The sequence below is a fragment of the Barbus barbus genome (genome assembly GCF_936440315.1).
Source record: "Barbus barbus genome assembly, chromosome: 19".
Lineage (NCBI taxonomy): Eukaryota > Metazoa > Chordata > Actinopteri > Cypriniformes > Cyprinidae > Barbus > Barbus barbus.
In genome coordinates this window covers 127,315-146,127 of record NC_136747.1, presented here as the reverse complement: position 1 = coordinate 146,127, position 18,813 = coordinate 127,315, and the positions used below count along the sequence as shown (strand labels likewise).

Here is an 18,813-nt window from a genome sequence, read left to right as displayed (position 1 = left end):
AAATGTGACGCTAAACGAAACAAACTATGATTGGTTGTTTGACATGTTGGTCAAACGGCCTCATGGCTGGACCTTGGCCAATGAACGTGGCCATCTATTCCAGACTGGTGTTTTTGCTCCCCATGTGCTCCGTGACCCAGTTTCTGTCTCCCGTTCATTATGTCATTTGGTTCAGGTGTGTCTAGCCGTTAGTCCCTTAATTGTCTGTGTATTTAAGGTTTTGTCCATTTAGTTAGTGTTTGTCAGTTCTTATACGTCGTTCCTTATGTCTGTGTCCTCTACGCTCCCTGTGTTCCCTGTTGGATAATTAAAGACTTTATGATTGAATGAATTCCTTCGTCTCCTCGTTCCACGCTGCATGTGAAATAGCATATTATAAGGCTTAAATGCATTATGCATTCATTATAATGCCTTAAGAATACCCTTATAATGTAGTATAAATATGGGCTTCATAGAAAGTGTTGCCATTATATTTTTCATTATATTTGTAATTTTCCATCACAGGAAAAATAATTGCTGTCTAGCTTTTTTTTTCCCTGAGGGAGGAGGGGGATTTTGAATCGACTGATGGGTCGGATCAAACTGTCTCATGGGGTGCATGCAGCCCGGAGGCCGGACATTCCCCACCCCTGCCATAGACCATAAAAAAAATGGACGTAGTGTCCGTTTCATCACCTGTAGGTTCCTAAAGATCGTATTCGAAGCCTAAAGTGTGGTCGAGCTGGCTGTTGCGTGTTACTCCCGGATAAATGAAAATGGGCAAAGAGGTAGGATGTGAGTGGAGCTAAGAGCTGTTTCTCGGGTCAGGCTGGAGACCTTTGTCTGAAACAACATGAACCAGGAATATCACGTGATCCCCGACCAAGTTGCATTTTCTGGGATTCAATTTCAAACCTGCCGAACATATTCTGGAAAACACTTTTTCAGGTGAGTTAAATGCTTGTCAAATGTTGGACTATAAATCAAAATATCGTCCAGGTACACCATGCAAATGTGCCATGGGAGCCCTCTCAGAACTAACTCCATCATTCGCTGAAAAGTGTCGGGGGACTTAGAAAGCCCCATCCGCATGCAGCACCACTGATATAGACCCTGACCTATAGTAAAAGCTGTTTTTTTCTCTGTCTTGCTCGGCCACCTTTACTGGCCAGTATCCATTAGAAAAATCCAATATGCTGAACCATCTGGAGACTACTAATGCATCCAATGTGTCATCCACACCTGGCAGAGGATAAGAGTCCCGGACAATTATACTGTTCATGCGTCTATAATCAACGCAGAAGCCCCAGGCACCACATTTATTTTTTACAAGCACGACTGGAGACACCCGGGGGCTACAGCTTTCCTCGATGACACCCTCAGCTAGTAGGCCCACCACCTGTCTCTCTATCTCAGCCCTCTTTTCAGGCGATCTACGGTATGTGCGCTGCTTAATAGGGCCATGTTCCTTCAGTCCTGATACGGTGAGAAAGTTGTGGCCTAATGGTTAGAGAGTTGGACTTGTAATCCAAAGGTTGCGAGTCCGGCAGGTATTGTAGGTGGGGGGAGTGAATGTCCAGCGCTCTCTCCACCCTCAATACCACGACTGAGGTGCCCTTGAGCAAGGCACCGAACCCCCAACTGCTCCCCGGACGCTGCAGCATAAATGGCTGCCCACTGCTCCAGGTGTGTGTTCATGGTGTGTGAGTGTGTTGACTGCTGTGTGTGTGCACTTTGGATGGTTTAAATGCAGAGCACAAATTCCGAGTATAGGTCACCATACTTGGCCACATGTCACGTCACTTTCACTTTGATGCTGCACCAATGTACATTTCCCTGTATTTTTCCCTGAGAAGATAAAGATGTCACTGTACTCCTACAACAGTGCTGCGAGTTTTGTCCTATCAGATGTCGGAATTGGTGACTCACTTAAAGATATTGGAGGAGCTGTGTCGCGTGGGCAAGGAACCCCTGCGTCCTGTTGAAAGGGATGAATATCAGAATCAGCTACATAATAAAACTCACCCAGGCGAATCCCCTGTTTTATAGGAATGTCCTGTCCAGTAGGGTTCAAAATTTGCGCTTTAGTCAGTCCATTGTGCACATTAGTGAGTGTGTGTGCCACAACTAGACCGGCAGACTCTGACACTGGCACAATTGACTCACTGAGGGGTGGAAGTGTCATGTCGGTTGCGAGAGGACACATTGCAGTATGTAGGGACAAAATCTGAGCTGGTAAGAAGTGGAATGGAAATGTGCCATAAATGTAAATTAGCATGATTAATTAGAATGAGAGCAGCATGACAGCAGGGCATGATTTTTTATTAAAAAGTCCCATCCCAGCAACACAAACTGTGTTGTTTCTCTCACTACATGAAAAACATGTTGCCAGATTTCAGTACCCAGCTGTAGTGTCACAGTAAGTGTGCCAAGCATGAACAACATCTGTCCGTTTACAGCACAAGCCGCAATATAATCTTTTTTTAGAGGTTGAGTGCGAAGTGCAGGGATTGACATACGAAAAGCTCATCAGTGATACACTCGGACCAGAGTCAATTAGGATAGGAAGCTTGATGCCCTCAATTGTGCCTTTCACATATGATACCAGAGGCCCCTGCTCAGTGTCTGTGTCCAGTAAGGTTGTGCCATCAGGCCTGTGTAATACAGCTGGTGTTTGGGCTGCAACATCAGCTGTAACCAGTTTCCCAGATTGTAATTCCTTTCCTCTTCACCAAGGGTCATGAAGCGCACTCTCTGTCTCCTAGTTTCCTCCTCATAACTGCCTCGTCTCCGCATGCTGGGGCTAGGGGAGGGGCTGTTAGCACACCTTATAAGACAACGAGTTGAGTTGTGGTGCTTACGACTATTAAACTCCATAAACGGTTTTCTTTCAGAAGAGCGGCCTCTCTGCATCCCATATGCTTGCATAAGGCAAGCAGGTCCCTGACAGCAGCACTGTCCTGACTCACATGATGAGTAGCATGCTTTACTCCACTCATGTCTGCCGCTCCGACTCACTCTCTCTTTCAGTCTGTCGTTCTCATCCTCCAAACGGTTAAGGGTGATTTTCATGTCTCTCACCTCATTAGTTTACCTATCAATTACTCTGTACAGTCCATCAATGTCCGACACCGAGTTCACACTGGCCCCAGCCCCGTTGGCCATCAAATTATGCCTGACATTAGCAGTCACATATCCCACATCCATCGCATTTCTCACGTTCTCGCACCGATCTGTAATTATTACGGCTTCCTCCATGTCTGTCGCTCCCTGTCATATTTGTTATAGTCAGATTTAACAGGATCAGGGAGACTTCCCATAGAGAGAAAGCTGCATTGTTTAAATGTGTGGGTAAAATCCTTTTCAGTTCATAGTTGTATGAAGCGGTTCCATTCCCTTCAGTGAGCGCTTTGACAACAACTTCAAACAGTCTTTCCCAGCACACAAAACTTTGATTTCCTCTCTGGAGAACGGAGGGGAGAACAATTCAATTCGCACGCTCCTATTGCTTCTGTCACGGTCCCGCAAAACACTAAAACTGTCTTCCTCCTTGAACCACATAAAGATGATGCGTAGACCGCTCATGCTACTAACTATAAACTTTTTAATTTATGCTAACTAATTTAACACCCAATGGAACACTTTACAACACTAACTAAACTCACCCAAAACAAAACCGCTGCCACCAATGTGACCGAGCTTACACCTCGGGTTCGCCTAAATACTTTTCAAATGATAAAATAAAGCAAAACTGATGTTAGAAGACTTAAATTATAGTACATGAGTCAAATTAATAACTTTTATACTCTACTTTGTTTGTTTTTCTTTTATAATACTTAAAATATGATGAGACATAAATGTCCCAAACTTTCTAATTAACTGATTAAAAGGTTGAAATTTGGCATTACAAACCTTAATATCTTTTCCACCCCAGGGCACACACAACCTCTACGGCCACTACCCCTATTTCACATGTCTGGAAGATGAGAGCGGCCAGTCCTTTGGCGTTTTCCTCATGAACAGCAATGCTATGGGTAAGCTCTGCCATGGACTAAAGTCATAATGACTTGAGATGTCTATTATTGTGTTTGGAATGGTTGCTTTTGTTGAATATTAGCACATGAGAGCAGTTTTAGTTGTTTATGTCTGTCTGCTCTTGTCTGTGTGCATGTGTGCAGAGGTGACAATCCAGCCTGCTCCGGCCATAACCTACCGGACTATCGGAGGGGTTTTGGACTTCTACATCCTGGTTGGAGACACACCAGAAGCAGTGGTGGACGAGTTCACACAGGTTAGCATTGTGGGCAAATATAAATAGAAACACCATTATAAATTATAAGCACTTGGAAATGCTTTTTCATGTTAGAGACAGCATGGTGGACAGTACACATGCTATGACAAAATAAATAAATAAATAAATAATTAATATTAAAATATATAAAAAAATAATAATAATGAAAATTAAAATATAAAATAAAATAAAAATATATATACAGTATATATATATATATATATATATATATATACACACACACACACACACACACACACACACACACACACATATATATAGCTTGTATAATCTATCTATCTATCTATCTATCTATCTATCTATCTATCTATCTATCTATCTATCTATCTATCTATCTATCTATCTATCTATCTATTCAATTAATTCAAGTTTATTTGTATAGCACTTTTCACAATACAAATCGTTTTAAGTTTCTACATTATATTTAGGAGTAGGTTATTAGTGGTGACTATGACAGAAATGTACAGTAAGAATCACGCAGTTAGTTACAAATTACACGTAATCAAACAGATGGTGAACACTATTAACTAATACATAATAATATACAAATAACTTTTTTTTTTGTACTATATACAAATAATATATATGTATGTATATATATATATATATATTTTATGTTTGGTGTGTTTACCATTGCTTTGTATCTTTCCAGCTGATTGGCAGGCCTTTCATTCCTCCGTACTGGTCTCTGGGATTCCAGCTCTCTCGCTGGGACTACGGCAGCCTGGACGAAGTGAAGAAAGTCGTGGAGAGGAACCGGCAGATTGGCATTCCGTATGTAAGTGCCGGGAACAGACGGAGGGTTCTCGCTTTGTTCTGCAATATTTGATTTCACCCAGCACTTCAAATCCACGATCGAGAACATGGAGCAAATCTTACCAATTCATAAAAAAATAACTCCACACTTCACCTATAGGCCTACATGCATTTATGCTGCATTCACGTGCTATCGGAATTATTGTAAATACGAGCTGCCTAGTCAGAAATGATGGCCAAATATGGCCAATTTCTGACTAGTAAACTCATATTTACGATAATTCTGATAGCACGCGAATGCAGCATTAGAAGCTTTTAACACCTTATGGCGGGGCACTCATTTTTTTTTAACAAAGAGGGCATTCATTTGCATGTCAGGATTACATTGCATGATTAGAATTAGAAAATTACTAGTAGGAGAATCTCACCATCTACTAATGGCTGATAGAAGTCAAGCTTTCAGAAAAATCGAAACAGACAACAGTGAATCAATGTTAGAATCAGAATCAGAATGGATGCAAAAGAGGATGACAGAACTGATTTCACTGTAATAGTGCAGGTAGAGAGAAACTAGATTGAAAAGTTTGTAGACAAACTTTGATGTCAGCTAGCCGTATGAAGGTTTGAAAGTTTTATAAGCTTTAACTTTGAAAAAAAAAAAATCATAGCATGAATTAACATTTTAACCAATTACTTGCATGTTTTATTGCATTGCTAGCATAATTCATCACTCTGCTAACATTAAACAATGCAAACTTTTCTGATACCACTGTAAAGTTGCTTTGAAAATCTGTATTTTAAAAAGCGCTGTATAAATAAAGGTGACTTGACTCTGCTAGCAAGAATTAGCATGTTTTAGCACACATTGCTAACATGAATTGCATTTTGCCAAGATGTTTTATCATATTTCTAGCCTGATTTAACACTTTGCTTGCATGTTTTCGCACCTTGCTGTCATTTTTTAGCAAATTGCTAACTTGAATTAACATATTGCTAACTTATCACATTGCTTGCATAAATTAGCATGCTGCTAGCATGTTTTAGCACAGTTAGAATGATTTAGCACTGTTAACAAGATGTATTGTTTTAGCATATTGTTATATGAATTAGCATGTTGCTAGCATGTTTTGCCATATTGTTAACATGATTTAATACTTTGCTAACATGAATTAGCATGGCAATAGCATGATTTAGCATGTTGCTAGCATGAATTAGCATGTTGCTAACATTATTTAACAGATTTAAAATGCATTCTCAGAAATGTCGTAATTACTGTACGATTCTGGCACGTAAAAAGTATTTACGTCCTAGTAGATTACAGTTTGTAAACTGGCTGTTTTCTGAAACTATGTGGTCCTTATACCACCTGAGCGCTGCAGATTCAGTTAGGCATTGACAGCGGTGCCATAGAAACACATAATTCCCAGCCCAAGGACATGGACAGTTTTGAATATAACATCACGTGTTGTCATCGAGATTATGAAAATTATTCGGTGGTGTGAATGCAGCATTTGCATGCTGATAAAAGGATTTAACATATTGCTCACCTGAATTAGCATGTTACTAGCATGATTTTGCACATTGGTAACATGGTTTAGCATACATTGGCATGCTGTTAGTATGTTTTCACATTGCTAGCATGATTTAATATGTTGCTAGCATATTGATAACATGAATTAGCATGTTGCTAGTGTAACTAACGTAGGTCGGTACGAGCTGTGTGTTTAAACCTCATTCCCCTGAACTCAAGAGGCACTCTAGCGACTGATGCTAGGGACCGCAGTCTTCAGCCTCATTGTTAGACTGCCCGACTCCCATGCAGATGGGCCCAGGTTTGAGTCCCACTTGCAGTGGGTGGTGTGAATCAGAAGGGCTAGACTGGCATGTTGAAGAGTGCAACTCCCATAGTAAAACGTTGAAGTGAAACATGATATTCAATGAGAAAAGGATAGACTTTCAGCTGAATCATACTTACTTTGTGTTCCAGGATGTCCAGTACACTGATATTGACTACATGGAGGACAAAAAGATCTTCACCTATGATATGGAGAAATTTAAGGAGCTGCCTCAGTTTGCTGACTACATGCATGAGAAAGGGCAGAAATACATTGTCATATTGGTGAGCTTTTGATATTCATGCTGAGGTGCAGAGTTTTATGGGTTGGCAAGTTTTGAGTCCTACATTTCAACCCCTTGAACATTTCCTTCCTGGTAGGATCCTGCCGTGTCCACAGGTAAAAGGCTAAACGGACCTTATGAAGCACTTGACCGGGGACATGCAGCCAAAGTTTGGGTCACTGAACCAGATGGCAACACACCTCTATTAGGAGAGGTAAGACCCTCCAAAGAGACTCCTGACTGTGACATTATAATAGTTAATTGTCAGTACGGTTTGGGATTGAGAACTGGTGGTGGTTCTTCATAAAAATAACTGAACTTGAAAAACATCAGTTTTTTACACTGATGTGGACACAGAAAATTGTATTGCATTGTCCTCGCTGGTTGAAATGCACATTGTGAACAGGGTCTGATCTAGGAACACAATACTCATGGTAAAACGTATCTCTCACACGTCACAGGTCTGGCCAGGGGAAACCGTGTTTCCTGACTACACTAACCAGGCTTGCGTTGATTGGTGGGTTGATGAAATTTCTCGTTTCCACAACGAAGTCAAGCATGATGCTCTCTGGATTGTGAGTAACCCACAGAGATGAGCCTGATCATTTTGAACCGATCTTCCAAATCAATACTACACATGACACCGCATCAATATATATGAGCTCAATAGACATCTCATCTAGTATACAATATACACCACAAAAGCTTTAAAACTTTTTTCGCCTAAGGACATGAATGAGGTGGCCAGTTTCGTACAGGGAAGCAGCAAAGGCTGCGCTGAGAACAAACTCAACTATCCTCCATTCACTCCACGTGAGTCTGAAATGCATCTACACCTGGATTTATTCATAGCAGATACGTAAACATCCAGCCTCTTAATTTCCATTCAATGCTATAGGTATCCTTGATAACCTGATGTACAGTAAGACCTTATGTATGGATGCTAAACACAAATGGGGGAACCACTATGATGTCCACAGTCTCTATGGGTACTCGATGGTCCTGGCCACTGAGAAGTATGTGTTGGTTTTTCCACACTCTGCATGCAAATAATCTCTGTTGTGATTGACTGATGCTGCTTTTGAGTCTTATCAGAATGCTAAGAATTACAATTAACATTACAACAATGTTGTATTTACAATTGGATAGCCATATCATTTGTTCCTCAACACCCTTCTCTCAATTAGCTTAACATTTTTAGGCCACCATTGTGTCTTTCCAACACCCTCCTGGATGTCATTTTATTGTGGTGCCAGCGCTCCCTATAACTCTAATATTATATTTCTGCTTCCAGAGCAGCGAAAGAAACGTTTAAGACAAACCGTTCCATGGTTTTTACCCGTTCCTCTTTCCCCGGGGTGGGCAAGTATGCTGGGCACTGGTTGGGTGACAATGGCGCCAATTGGAATGACATTAAATGGGCTATACCTGGCATGCTGGAGTTTAACCTCTTTGGAGTCCCTTACGTAAGTGGTTTGTATTGGTAGATACCTCATTAGCGACTGTTTCTATGAGCCGCTATACATAAGTCGTCCGCCATATTGGACTGGTCTGCGAACCCTCGAGCGCAAGTTGAGTCTGCATCTGCAACACTAGTTTATATGCATGTGCAGTATTGTGGCATTTCAGATACTCATTGATTGTTATAGTGTGTGATGTCAAGTACCCCGTTGCAATATGGCGGATGCGTCTACGTGCTTTGAGTGGTCTATGGCAGGAATGATTTCACAGTGACACAAGATCTCACAGAGACTTAAAAAAAACACAGATATTTGATGCAGTTTTACTTTCCACAACTGACTGATGAAATAATATAGAGCACCTTTAAATTTAAAGGAAATTACAGATCCATCTTTGTTTCATATTGGCACCTATGTCTAAAACTAATTGGGCAATTCGAAAAATATGTATGATTTAGCAAAAATCTTACAAATTGGTATGAGTGAATCTGTACAAATTCATTTGAATTAACCACCTTGTAAAAAAAAAATTATGAATTGCTAATGAAATGTAAAAATAATCACAAATTAGATGATTTGGTCTTGGAAGAGAATGACTTCATATTTGATGTTCTTAATTGCACACTTTGGACAATTTTTATGTTCTATGGAGACATTTGTCAGATTACTGGTATCTTTTTCCATATATAAAAGACTGGAATCCCCATTTGATTTAGATTTAGATTTAAGATCTAGATTTAGATCTAGATTTAATTGTCTAGATTTTGGAGAAGCATTTCAGAAGATAAAGAGTGATTTTTCCCTCCTCTGGAGAGAAACTGAATCTCATAATTTTTTTCTGCAGATTGGTGCAGACATCTGTGGGTTCTTCGACGACTCGTCGGAGGAGCTTTGCAGACGCTGGATGCAAGTCGGTGCGTTCTACCCCTTCAGCCGTAACCACAACGCACAAGGGTACAAGGTCTGTGCTGTTCCTTAAACACCAATAGACTTTAAGTCTCGAAGTGTATGAAGTGTCTTCCTGGGCTATGTGTTACAAACATCAGTTTCTCTATAGGGATATAAGTATCTCTTCCTGACTAGTTTTATGTGCCTTTCTAACAGGACCAGGACCCTGCATCATATGGCGCTGACTCTCTCTTGGTGAAAACCTCCAAGCATTACCTGAACATCCGATACACCCTCTTACCATACCTCTACACTCTCTTCTACAAGGCCCACGTCAACGGAGAGACTGTATTGCGTCCCATGATGCACGAGTGAGTTTGTAAATATGTGCAAACAGCAGTGTAACAGTTCTAGCCTCAGCTGCTTTATAAGAATTGTTTCACGCTCGGTAGGTTCTATTCTGACAGTGAAACCTGGGGAGTGCACAGCCAGTTCTTGTGGGGAGCACATCTTCTCATCACACCTGTGTTAGATCCTGTAAGTGAACACACACACACACACGTTGGATTTCCATGTTTTATGGGCACATGTGATTTTTACACTGTACAAACTGTATATTCTATCCTCATACACCAACCCGGCAAACAAGCCTGCACTGGCCCTTTATGGGCTGCCAGCACAGGACCCCTGAGAATTCGCTCATTGGAAAAACGTTGGCCCCTTAGCGCTGGTCCTGCACGGGCAGCCCTCACTTAACCTCCAGGAAGCCTAAGCGCTGTTTTATTGAAAATAATAAAGTTTGAAGTCACTGTTATGGAGATAAGTGCTTGCTTTAGTTGGGCTCTTGGCCCTTGACGTCTTAACTTTAATTTTTCTCTGACTACTATAACTGTGTGTTTCTGAAGCACTTTTGTGAGAAGACAAACTGATCAGATGGTGATGGTTACTTATTGATGATTCAGTCACCATGTAGTGTCCTGATTCACCGATCTCATCCAGAGGCTGATCTCTGAGAACATTATTTAGGTTTAAGAATATCACTTTATAGTAGCCCTAGAACACTACATATATTTTTGTCCTGCTTTGATATTTTGAATATTTTTAAGTCATTATACACAGATATTCAGCGCATGAACCTCAACAATGGTGACGATCAACGAAAAGCTTGTTTTGTGATGTTTAGAGTTGATCTGAATATTTTGTTGACTACCACCATTGTTGAGGTTCATACGCTGAATATCTGTGTATAATGACTTAAAAACATTCAAAATATTAAAGCAGGAGAAAAATTATCCTTGGATAACTAGGACTTCTATAAAGTGAAATAATTAAATCTAAATAATATCCTCAGAGAATCAGACTACTATGTGATGACTGAATCATCAAATCAGTTTTTCATCGTGAAACTTTTGCTGTAACAAATGTGTTTCAGAAACACACAGTTATAGCAACCAGAGAAAAACGTAAGGGTCAGGAACCCAACTAAAGCAAGCGCTTACCTCCGTAACGGTGACTTCAAACTTTATTATTTTCAATAAAACAGCGCTAGGCTTCCTGGAGGTTAAGTGAGGGCTGCCCGTGCAGGGCCAGTGCATGCTTGTTTGCAGGGAACCCTACCACTAAATCTACCCATCACAGAAAACTATCTGCAATTTTTTATAAGATCTTTTTTATAAAATATTTTTTTTTTATAATTTCAATTTATAAACTCGTTTCCTCATGGGGACCAACAAAAAATAATCCCCATAATTAAGTGAATACCAGCGCACACACACACGCACACACACACATGCGCGCGCACACACACACACAGACAGACAGACAGACACACACACACACACACACACAATTTTGGTTCATTTTCAGATTCTCTTTCTTTTGGCTTCTTACTTTCCAATATCTCGCTCATATTTTCTGTTTCTGAGTCTTGAAATGCCATGACAGGTAGACCATATCTTTCTGTAAAATGACCACCTGTGATGGTCTACCTGCTAGTTTAATGAATAATGCTAATTATTAAACTATCAAAATAATATTTATCATTATGTTTAACTCATTCTCCTGTTTGTTTGTTTCAGGGTGTTGAAAATGTGGAGGCCTACATTCCAGATGCCATCTGGTATGACTTTGAGAAGGTAAGACCATCCTCTCGAACCACCATAGCAGAATGTTATACATATACAGTATATATATGCATATATAAATACAGGCTGTCTAAAAAATGTAAGTCTCTTAATTAACTTCTTGCTTATTGAACTGTTGTAAAAATCATTTGTAATAATACTGATTTTTGGAGAAAAAAACGGCACTCTTCTGTAATATTGATTAACTACACAGTAAAAGCCCCCATGTTAAATTAACACTCCCACCCGTTTTCACAGGCAAGGTTTAAGCCTAATAACTAAAATGTAAATCTGAGCTGTTCCAACTGAAAGAAATTAGAATATATTTTATATCTTAAAATATATCAGTGCCTTTGTTTTGTCTCAAGACGCACACCAGCAATGTTTTTTTTTTTCTAAGTACGTTCATAAAAATGACATAAATGTCCTAATTGAATTTAAGGCTTAATCCTGGTTTAGTCTAAACACTGTCTGTGAAACTGGGCCATAGTGTTTATATCATCCACACTCAGAGTGTTTAAAAAGTAACACTGAGTCCGTGTTAAAGTTAATGAGATAATTAGTTTGGTAACTGAGTGACGATTTAGCTTTAATGAAGAACACCTGCTGTTAACAAACTGAACCATTGAAAGAAAGAGAAAGAAGATCACAAAAAAGAGACGAGACGAACAAAATACAAGAACTACAACTGACTTCAGCCACAGCCTTAGATGAAATCAACACATCATAAGAGAGAGATACATGAGAGAAACATTAAATCTCTCAAGATCTCGGCAGAGGATGATTAAACAACTCCACAAACAGCATCACCAGCTTCAAATATTACTAACCAGGCTGACTTTAGATATTGATGTTTTAGTTTTGTTTGAATTACCATTATCAAGATCAGTGTTTGCTTTAGTTTGACTTAAAGCGTTACAATTATTTTGGTTTCCGTAACCGTGTGTTTGTTTAACCATGTTAGTTTTGGCAGAAAAAACAAGAGAAAATGTAATCAGGTGTTGGTTATGTTTCAATAATGCATAACCAGCATTAATTGGCTTGAGTAACTGATTTAATTTGGATTATAATCACTGGTAGATTTATCAGTTAATATTATGATACACATAGTTTAAAATCTGACAGTTTTAAGATTAATCTGAAAGATTCTGAATATTTTGCACTAAAAGTTTTACTTTTCTTCATCAAACAGACTTCAAGAATCAGCGAATGATTCTCAACAATGGTGACAATCAACATGAAGCTCCATGTTGCAGTGCATTCTGGGAGCACCAATCAAAACTCATCCATGGCTCCCAGCATGCAATGCGACATGAATAAATTATGCAGCTGTCTTAGTATTTGCTTTTATTCTTACTATTTCCTTTCATTCTGCGGTTTTGTGACTTTTAGTAGCGTGTTTTGTGATGTTCACAGATGATCTGTTTATCTGAATATGTTGATTGTGACCATTGTTGAGATTCATACACTGATTCTTGATGCCTGTATGATAATGCCAATTTACTTTTAGAAGTCTTTCAGATTAACCTTAAAACTGTTGGACCAAGCTTTTTACAAATAAGACTAAATATTAAAAAAATCGATGATGCTGCTCTGAATGAAACCAGTTATGAATGTTATTAAATGCTAAAGGTCTAAACAAACACACAGTTATAATAACCAAATAACTTTGAATGGCATAAGGGGCAAGAGCCCAATTAAAGCAAACACTGATCTCGATAATGGTAATTCAAATTAAACTAAAACATCAACATCTAAAGTCAGTCTGGTTAGTAATGTGTGAAGCTGGTGATGCTGTTTATGGGGTTGTTGAATCATCCTCTGCTGAGATCTTGAAATTTAATGTCTTCTTTTTTTATATTGTGTTGATTCAACTGGTTTAGCTGTGACTGGATTCAGTTGTAGTTCTTGGATTTCTGCTCGTCTCTTTTTTTCTGTTCTTGTTTCTCTTTCTTTCAATATGGTTCAGTTTGCTAACTGCAGGTGTTCTTCATTAATGCTCGATCATCACTCAATTACGAAACTAATTATCTCATTAGCTTTAACACTGACTCAGTGTTACTTTTTTTAACACTGAGTGTGGATTATATAAAAACTGGGAATTCTGTGATTCTAAATGCATTTTAATAGACTGAATTATGCAGTGAAAGAACGCACTCTAAATGTGCACACACACTAATCTAACCTAATAGAATAATATGCTGTAATAGGATCAGTCTAACAAATCGTTCGGTTTATAATGTGTACTGAACTGAAAGCCTCGTGGTGAACAGTTCAATACGAATACGTGTATCGTTACACCCCTATATATGTATATATATATATATATATATATATATATATATATATATATATACATACACTGAACAAAATTATAAATGCAACATTTTTGTTTTTGCCCCCATTTTTCATGAGCTTAAGTCAAAGATCTAAGACTTTTTCTATGTACACAAAAGGCCTATTTCTCTCAAATATTGTTCACAAATCTGTCTAAATCTGTGTTAGTGAGCACTTCTCCTTTGCCGAGATAATCCATCCACCTCACAGGTGTGGCATATCAAGATGCTGATTAGACAGCATGATTATTGCACAGGCGTGCCTTAGGCTGGCCACAATAAAAGGCCACTCTAAAATGTGCAGTTTTATCACACAGCACAATGCCACAGATGTCGCAAGTTTTGAGGGAGCATGCAATTGGCATGCTGAAAGTGGTGAAAACACCATTCAAGCTGCCATTTTGTTAATATTAATGAGTATTAGCTTTAAAAATTAGGTTACACTTTATTTTGATAGTCCACTTTAGACATTCTACTATCTATAAGTAACTTAACTACATGTCAACTACAGGTTAACTAATTCTCATTAATTTGTGTTAGAAGATATTAAGCAGACAGTCTACTAATACTCTAACGACTGCTAGTTACCATGTAGTTACAAAGTTACTTACTGTTAGTAGAATGTCTAAAGTGGACTATCGAAATAAAGTGTTACCAAAAATTACATTTGAAATATTCCCACCAAGGTCATGTGCTTACATAGGGTTAGGGTATGCCTGTCATGTCATGTCATGATAATGCCTGTCAAATTTGATTTTAAATGGAAATGTCATATGGTGTAACTGGTAACATTAGAATGTGTCCTGTTTACCTAAATTGTTCTTTTTCTGAGCAAAAAATAAATGTCAGACATTTTAACCCTGATTTACAGAAAACACCCACTAAAATGTCATTCAGTGTAACAATCTTGTCAGGCACATTTACAACAAAAATATATTCATGACATATGGATCAAATATTACTTGTAATTTCACATTTAACACTATCCTAGGTTTTGCCCATTTGACAACAAGACTTTAATCATTTAAAATACAATATATTTTATTTTGCTCACTTATTCTTTATATATTTTAATGCATACAGGTCAGAATAAGTATGTTGTTTATTTTTTTCTTAATTAAGAGTGTTACACTGAATGAAAATGAAACATTATTTCACCCACATTTTGAAATTTTATTCTCCTGAAACTTATTTGAAACCTTAAAAGTAGACACTTTACTTGCATTTAATATGTTTTCTGTGTATATGAATTCACTTTTGTAAATTTACCTTAATGTGGACATGACCCATATATATATGACAATACAATTTTTGGTTTGTTTTACAGGAGGAACGGATTACCGATCGCAAAGCAAAAGTTAACTTGAACCTGCCCGCTGATAAACTTGGTTTACACCTGAGAGGCGGAGCCATTCTACCCGCACAAATGCCAGATGTCACCACTACATACAGGTAATGATGGGAAATGAAAAAGAAATAAAAAACTGTAGATTTCCCCTATAACACATATCACCTTTAATGCTTAAAAAGGAGTCACAAACAAGAATCCCAACTTCAAAGGATCCATTTTGTGTCTGCTCTTGAGTTTCTGTATGTTTATGTTCCCTCAGCCGACGTCATCCCATGAGACTGATCATCGCTCTCGATGACAACAATGCTGCGTCAGGAGAGCTATTTTGGGATGACGGAGAGTCTCGAGGTATTTTGAAGGAACTTGCTATTAATTAAAAGTTGTTCACTTCACCATCAGAAACAAAAATTTACCTTATACAGGAATCAATATCAAGAATATAAGAATTTCAGATTTTCTACTACTGTTTTACTTTTTTAGTTACTAAATGTGATAACATTTTACATTGAGGTTCCATTACCCTGCAAACAAGCCTGCACTGGCCCTTTAGGGCTGCCATTGGCAATTTTGCTCATTGGCAAAACGTTGGCCCCTTAGCACTGGCCCTGCACGGGCAGCCCTCACTTAGCCTCCAGGAAGCCTAAGCACTGTTTTATTGAAAATAATAAAGTTTGAAGTCACCGTTATGGAGGTAAGCGCTTGCTTTAGTTGGGCTCTTGACTCTAGATCAGAGAATCAGACCACTATGTGATGAATGAATCATCAAACCAGTTTTTTTTTTCTTTCCACAGCTGTTTCTATAAATGTGTTTCAGAAACACACAGTTGTAGTAGCCAGATAAAAACTTAAGTGAAAAAGTCGAAGGTCAAGAGCCCAACTAAAGCAAGCGCTTATATCCATGACAGTGATTTCAAACTTTATTATTTTCAATAAAACAGTGCTTAGGTTTCCTGGCGGTTAAGTGAGGGCTGCCCATGCAGGGCCAGTGCTTAATCATGCTAGATTAATCATGTGTGCTCCGTCCCTTTCTCAATTGTTCAATTTCAACATTTCAATTCAACCTAAGCTTCTCAAAGTTATTTCAAACTTTCAGACAAGGCTTTGTCAAGCCAACTTTGAGCTTTGTTTACTTTGAAATGCCCCAAATGCATTTATATTTCATTTTTGCAAGAACACCTATAATTTAACCCATTACAGATGTATACAATAAACTCACATCTTATGTTTTTTCTTCAACAATATATCAACTATGTTAACAAGGACAATAACTTTGCCTTAGAGAGGTTTCCTTCAAAATGAGCAGAATTTGCAATAAGAAAAGGTTGAAGAAACGTTATTGCATTTAATATTGCATTTACAAGGCATAAAAACACATGTACATGGGCAACGAATGTAAGATGTAGTACACTGCCTTAAAATCATGCTTACTATTGAGCCCTATTGTAGAGACTAAATTATTAGATTTACCCAAATGTTTCTTAAAAAAAAAAAAAAAAAAAAACCTCATAATAACACTTGTTTGACTTGATTTTTCTCTCATAACTTATTTTTCTTAGATACTGTTTCATCCGGCTCCTACATTCATTACCAGTTTTCCGTGGCTAATGTATGTCATCCTAATATCACATTTCTGTTTGTTTGTTTTGCATTAGTATGTCCAAAAAGCAACATTTAATGCCAGCTATTACTAAAATCTGTAGTAATACCTGATCTTTTTCTGCTGGTTCAGGATGTCTTGACAATGCATGTCACCCACAATGGCTACACAGATCCAAATAACTTGAAGTTTGAGAACATCACCGTAATGGGAGTGACCAGCGTTCCTGTCTCTGTGCTCGTGTCAGATGGCACCACTACTAACGCTCTGACCGAGTCCCAGGTTAACTTTGATTCTACCAGGAAGGTAAAAGAGTTTTCTATCCATCACCAAAGTTAATGTGAAACTCTGTTTGTGACCAATTTTAAAGATTTTGATTGCAATAGGATATTTAACACCCTACAGAAATCGGTATAATGCACATTAAAAGGATAGTTCACCCAAAAATGAAAATGATTCCATGATTTACTCACCCTTAGGTCAAACTAGGTGTATATGACGTATGACATGAGGCGGCAAACACTTCGCTACATCATACTTTGTGTCAGTCATGCTTTTGCCCCAAGTCAACCTTCTACCGGAAGCTATATTTAGTTAATAAAGTTTTAAAAATTTATATTTTATTATAAAAACCCATCGATTCACTTCAGTAGGCCTTTATTAACTTCTTGCAGCCACAAGTATTGATTTTATAATGGCTAGATGGACTTCTTTGAGCTTCAAACTCATGGCAGCCATTCACTGCCATTATAAAGCTTGGAGGAGCCAGGATTTTTTAAACATAAGTCTGATTGTGTTTATCTGAAAGAAGAAAGTCATATACAGATGGCTTAAGGGTGAGCAAACCATGGGATAATTTTAATTTCTGAGTGAACTATCCCTTTATGACCTGGAATATAAAGTAAATAGGGCACCAGGAGAGGTCCTGTCACTCCAAATGAATGGATTTGTCAGGGCTTTCAAAAGCACACACATATTAGGGTGCGATTAAGGGCGTACTTTGATCTTAAACTACACGTGACACATAAAAGGGATAGTTCACCTGAAAATGAAAAATTGCTGTTAATTTACTCACCCTCAGGTCATCCAAGATTTAGGTAACTTTTTTCTTCATTAGAGCAGTAAAAAAAATTATTTTTGCGGAAGCCGTGGTCCTCTGGTATCCATATAATGGAAGTCAATGGGTGCCATAATTTTGAGATTTAAAAAAACATATGCAGACAAAATATAATTAATACCCGTGGCTCCTGATGATATATTGAGGTCTTGTGAAGCAAAATGATCTGTCTGTGCAAGAAACTGGACATTATTTAATCCACAGCCTGGGCAAATGGCCCTGAGCTTGTACACTGCAGTATGCACTATGAATGCCTTGTGGTCAGACCCGCGAATGCATCATTAATGCGACAAGATGCTCATAGTGAATACTGCTGTATATGTACCCAGGACCATTTGCCCAGGCTGTGAATTACTATACCTTTAATGCCAGCTGCTGTCATTTATAGGATGTACTAACGCAAAGACTTCATGAAGCACAACAATATTTGACATTTTTGTTATTCACACTTTTAATCTAGAGGATAGGATTCCGACTCAAATACACATGCTGCGTGATCTACCTGTATATCATTGGGTGTTTGTGGTCTGCTAGGTGCTGTCCCTGAGAAACCTGGAGCTGGAACTGGGGAAGGACTACACAGTCAACTGGCAGAACAAAGGCAGAAACTCTAGGAACTTCGATTGTTATCCTGAAGCAGGTTCCGATCAGGCCAAATGTGAAGCCCGTGGCTGCATTTGGGAGGTGAGAGAGAGAGGATATTCAATATCTGTTCAGTGCATACACAAAGACTCTAGTATTTCCTGTTACTGTTATAATATGATTTAACACATCTG

At 38.5% G+C, this 18,813-nt stretch overlaps 1 protein-coding gene across 1 annotated transcript in view; it reads left to right on the top strand.

The window, feature by feature from the left end:
* The window catches only part of LOC306884833 (sucrase-isomaltase, intestinal-like), an 84,966-nt gene that overhangs the window by 22,095 nt on the left and 44,058 nt on the right, over nt 1-18,813 (top strand). The window contains exons 8-25 of the mRNA XM_079441049.1: nt 3,914-4,013; nt 4,158-4,270; nt 4,944-5,069; nt 7,035-7,166; nt 7,263-7,379; nt 7,627-7,740; nt 7,894-7,978; nt 8,064-8,181; nt 8,460-8,631; nt 9,470-9,586; nt 9,730-9,884; nt 9,966-10,050; nt 11,592-11,648; nt 15,300-15,424; nt 15,583-15,671; nt 16,880-16,929; nt 17,053-17,226; nt 18,572-18,721. Coding sequence (XP_079297175.1) covers nt 3,914-4,013; nt 4,158-4,270; nt 4,944-5,069; nt 7,035-7,166; nt 7,263-7,379; nt 7,627-7,740; nt 7,894-7,978; nt 8,064-8,181; nt 8,460-8,631; nt 9,470-9,586; nt 9,730-9,884; nt 9,966-10,050; nt 11,592-11,648; nt 15,300-15,424; nt 15,583-15,671; nt 16,880-16,929; nt 17,053-17,226; nt 18,572-18,721 — 2,079 coding nt within the window. The remainder of the gene's footprint in view (nt 1-3,913; nt 4,014-4,157; nt 4,271-4,943; nt 5,070-7,034; nt 7,167-7,262; nt 7,380-7,626; nt 7,741-7,893; nt 7,979-8,063; nt 8,182-8,459; nt 8,632-9,469; nt 9,587-9,729; nt 9,885-9,965; nt 10,051-11,591; nt 11,649-15,299; nt 15,425-15,582; nt 15,672-16,879; nt 16,930-17,052; nt 17,227-18,571; nt 18,722-18,813) is intronic.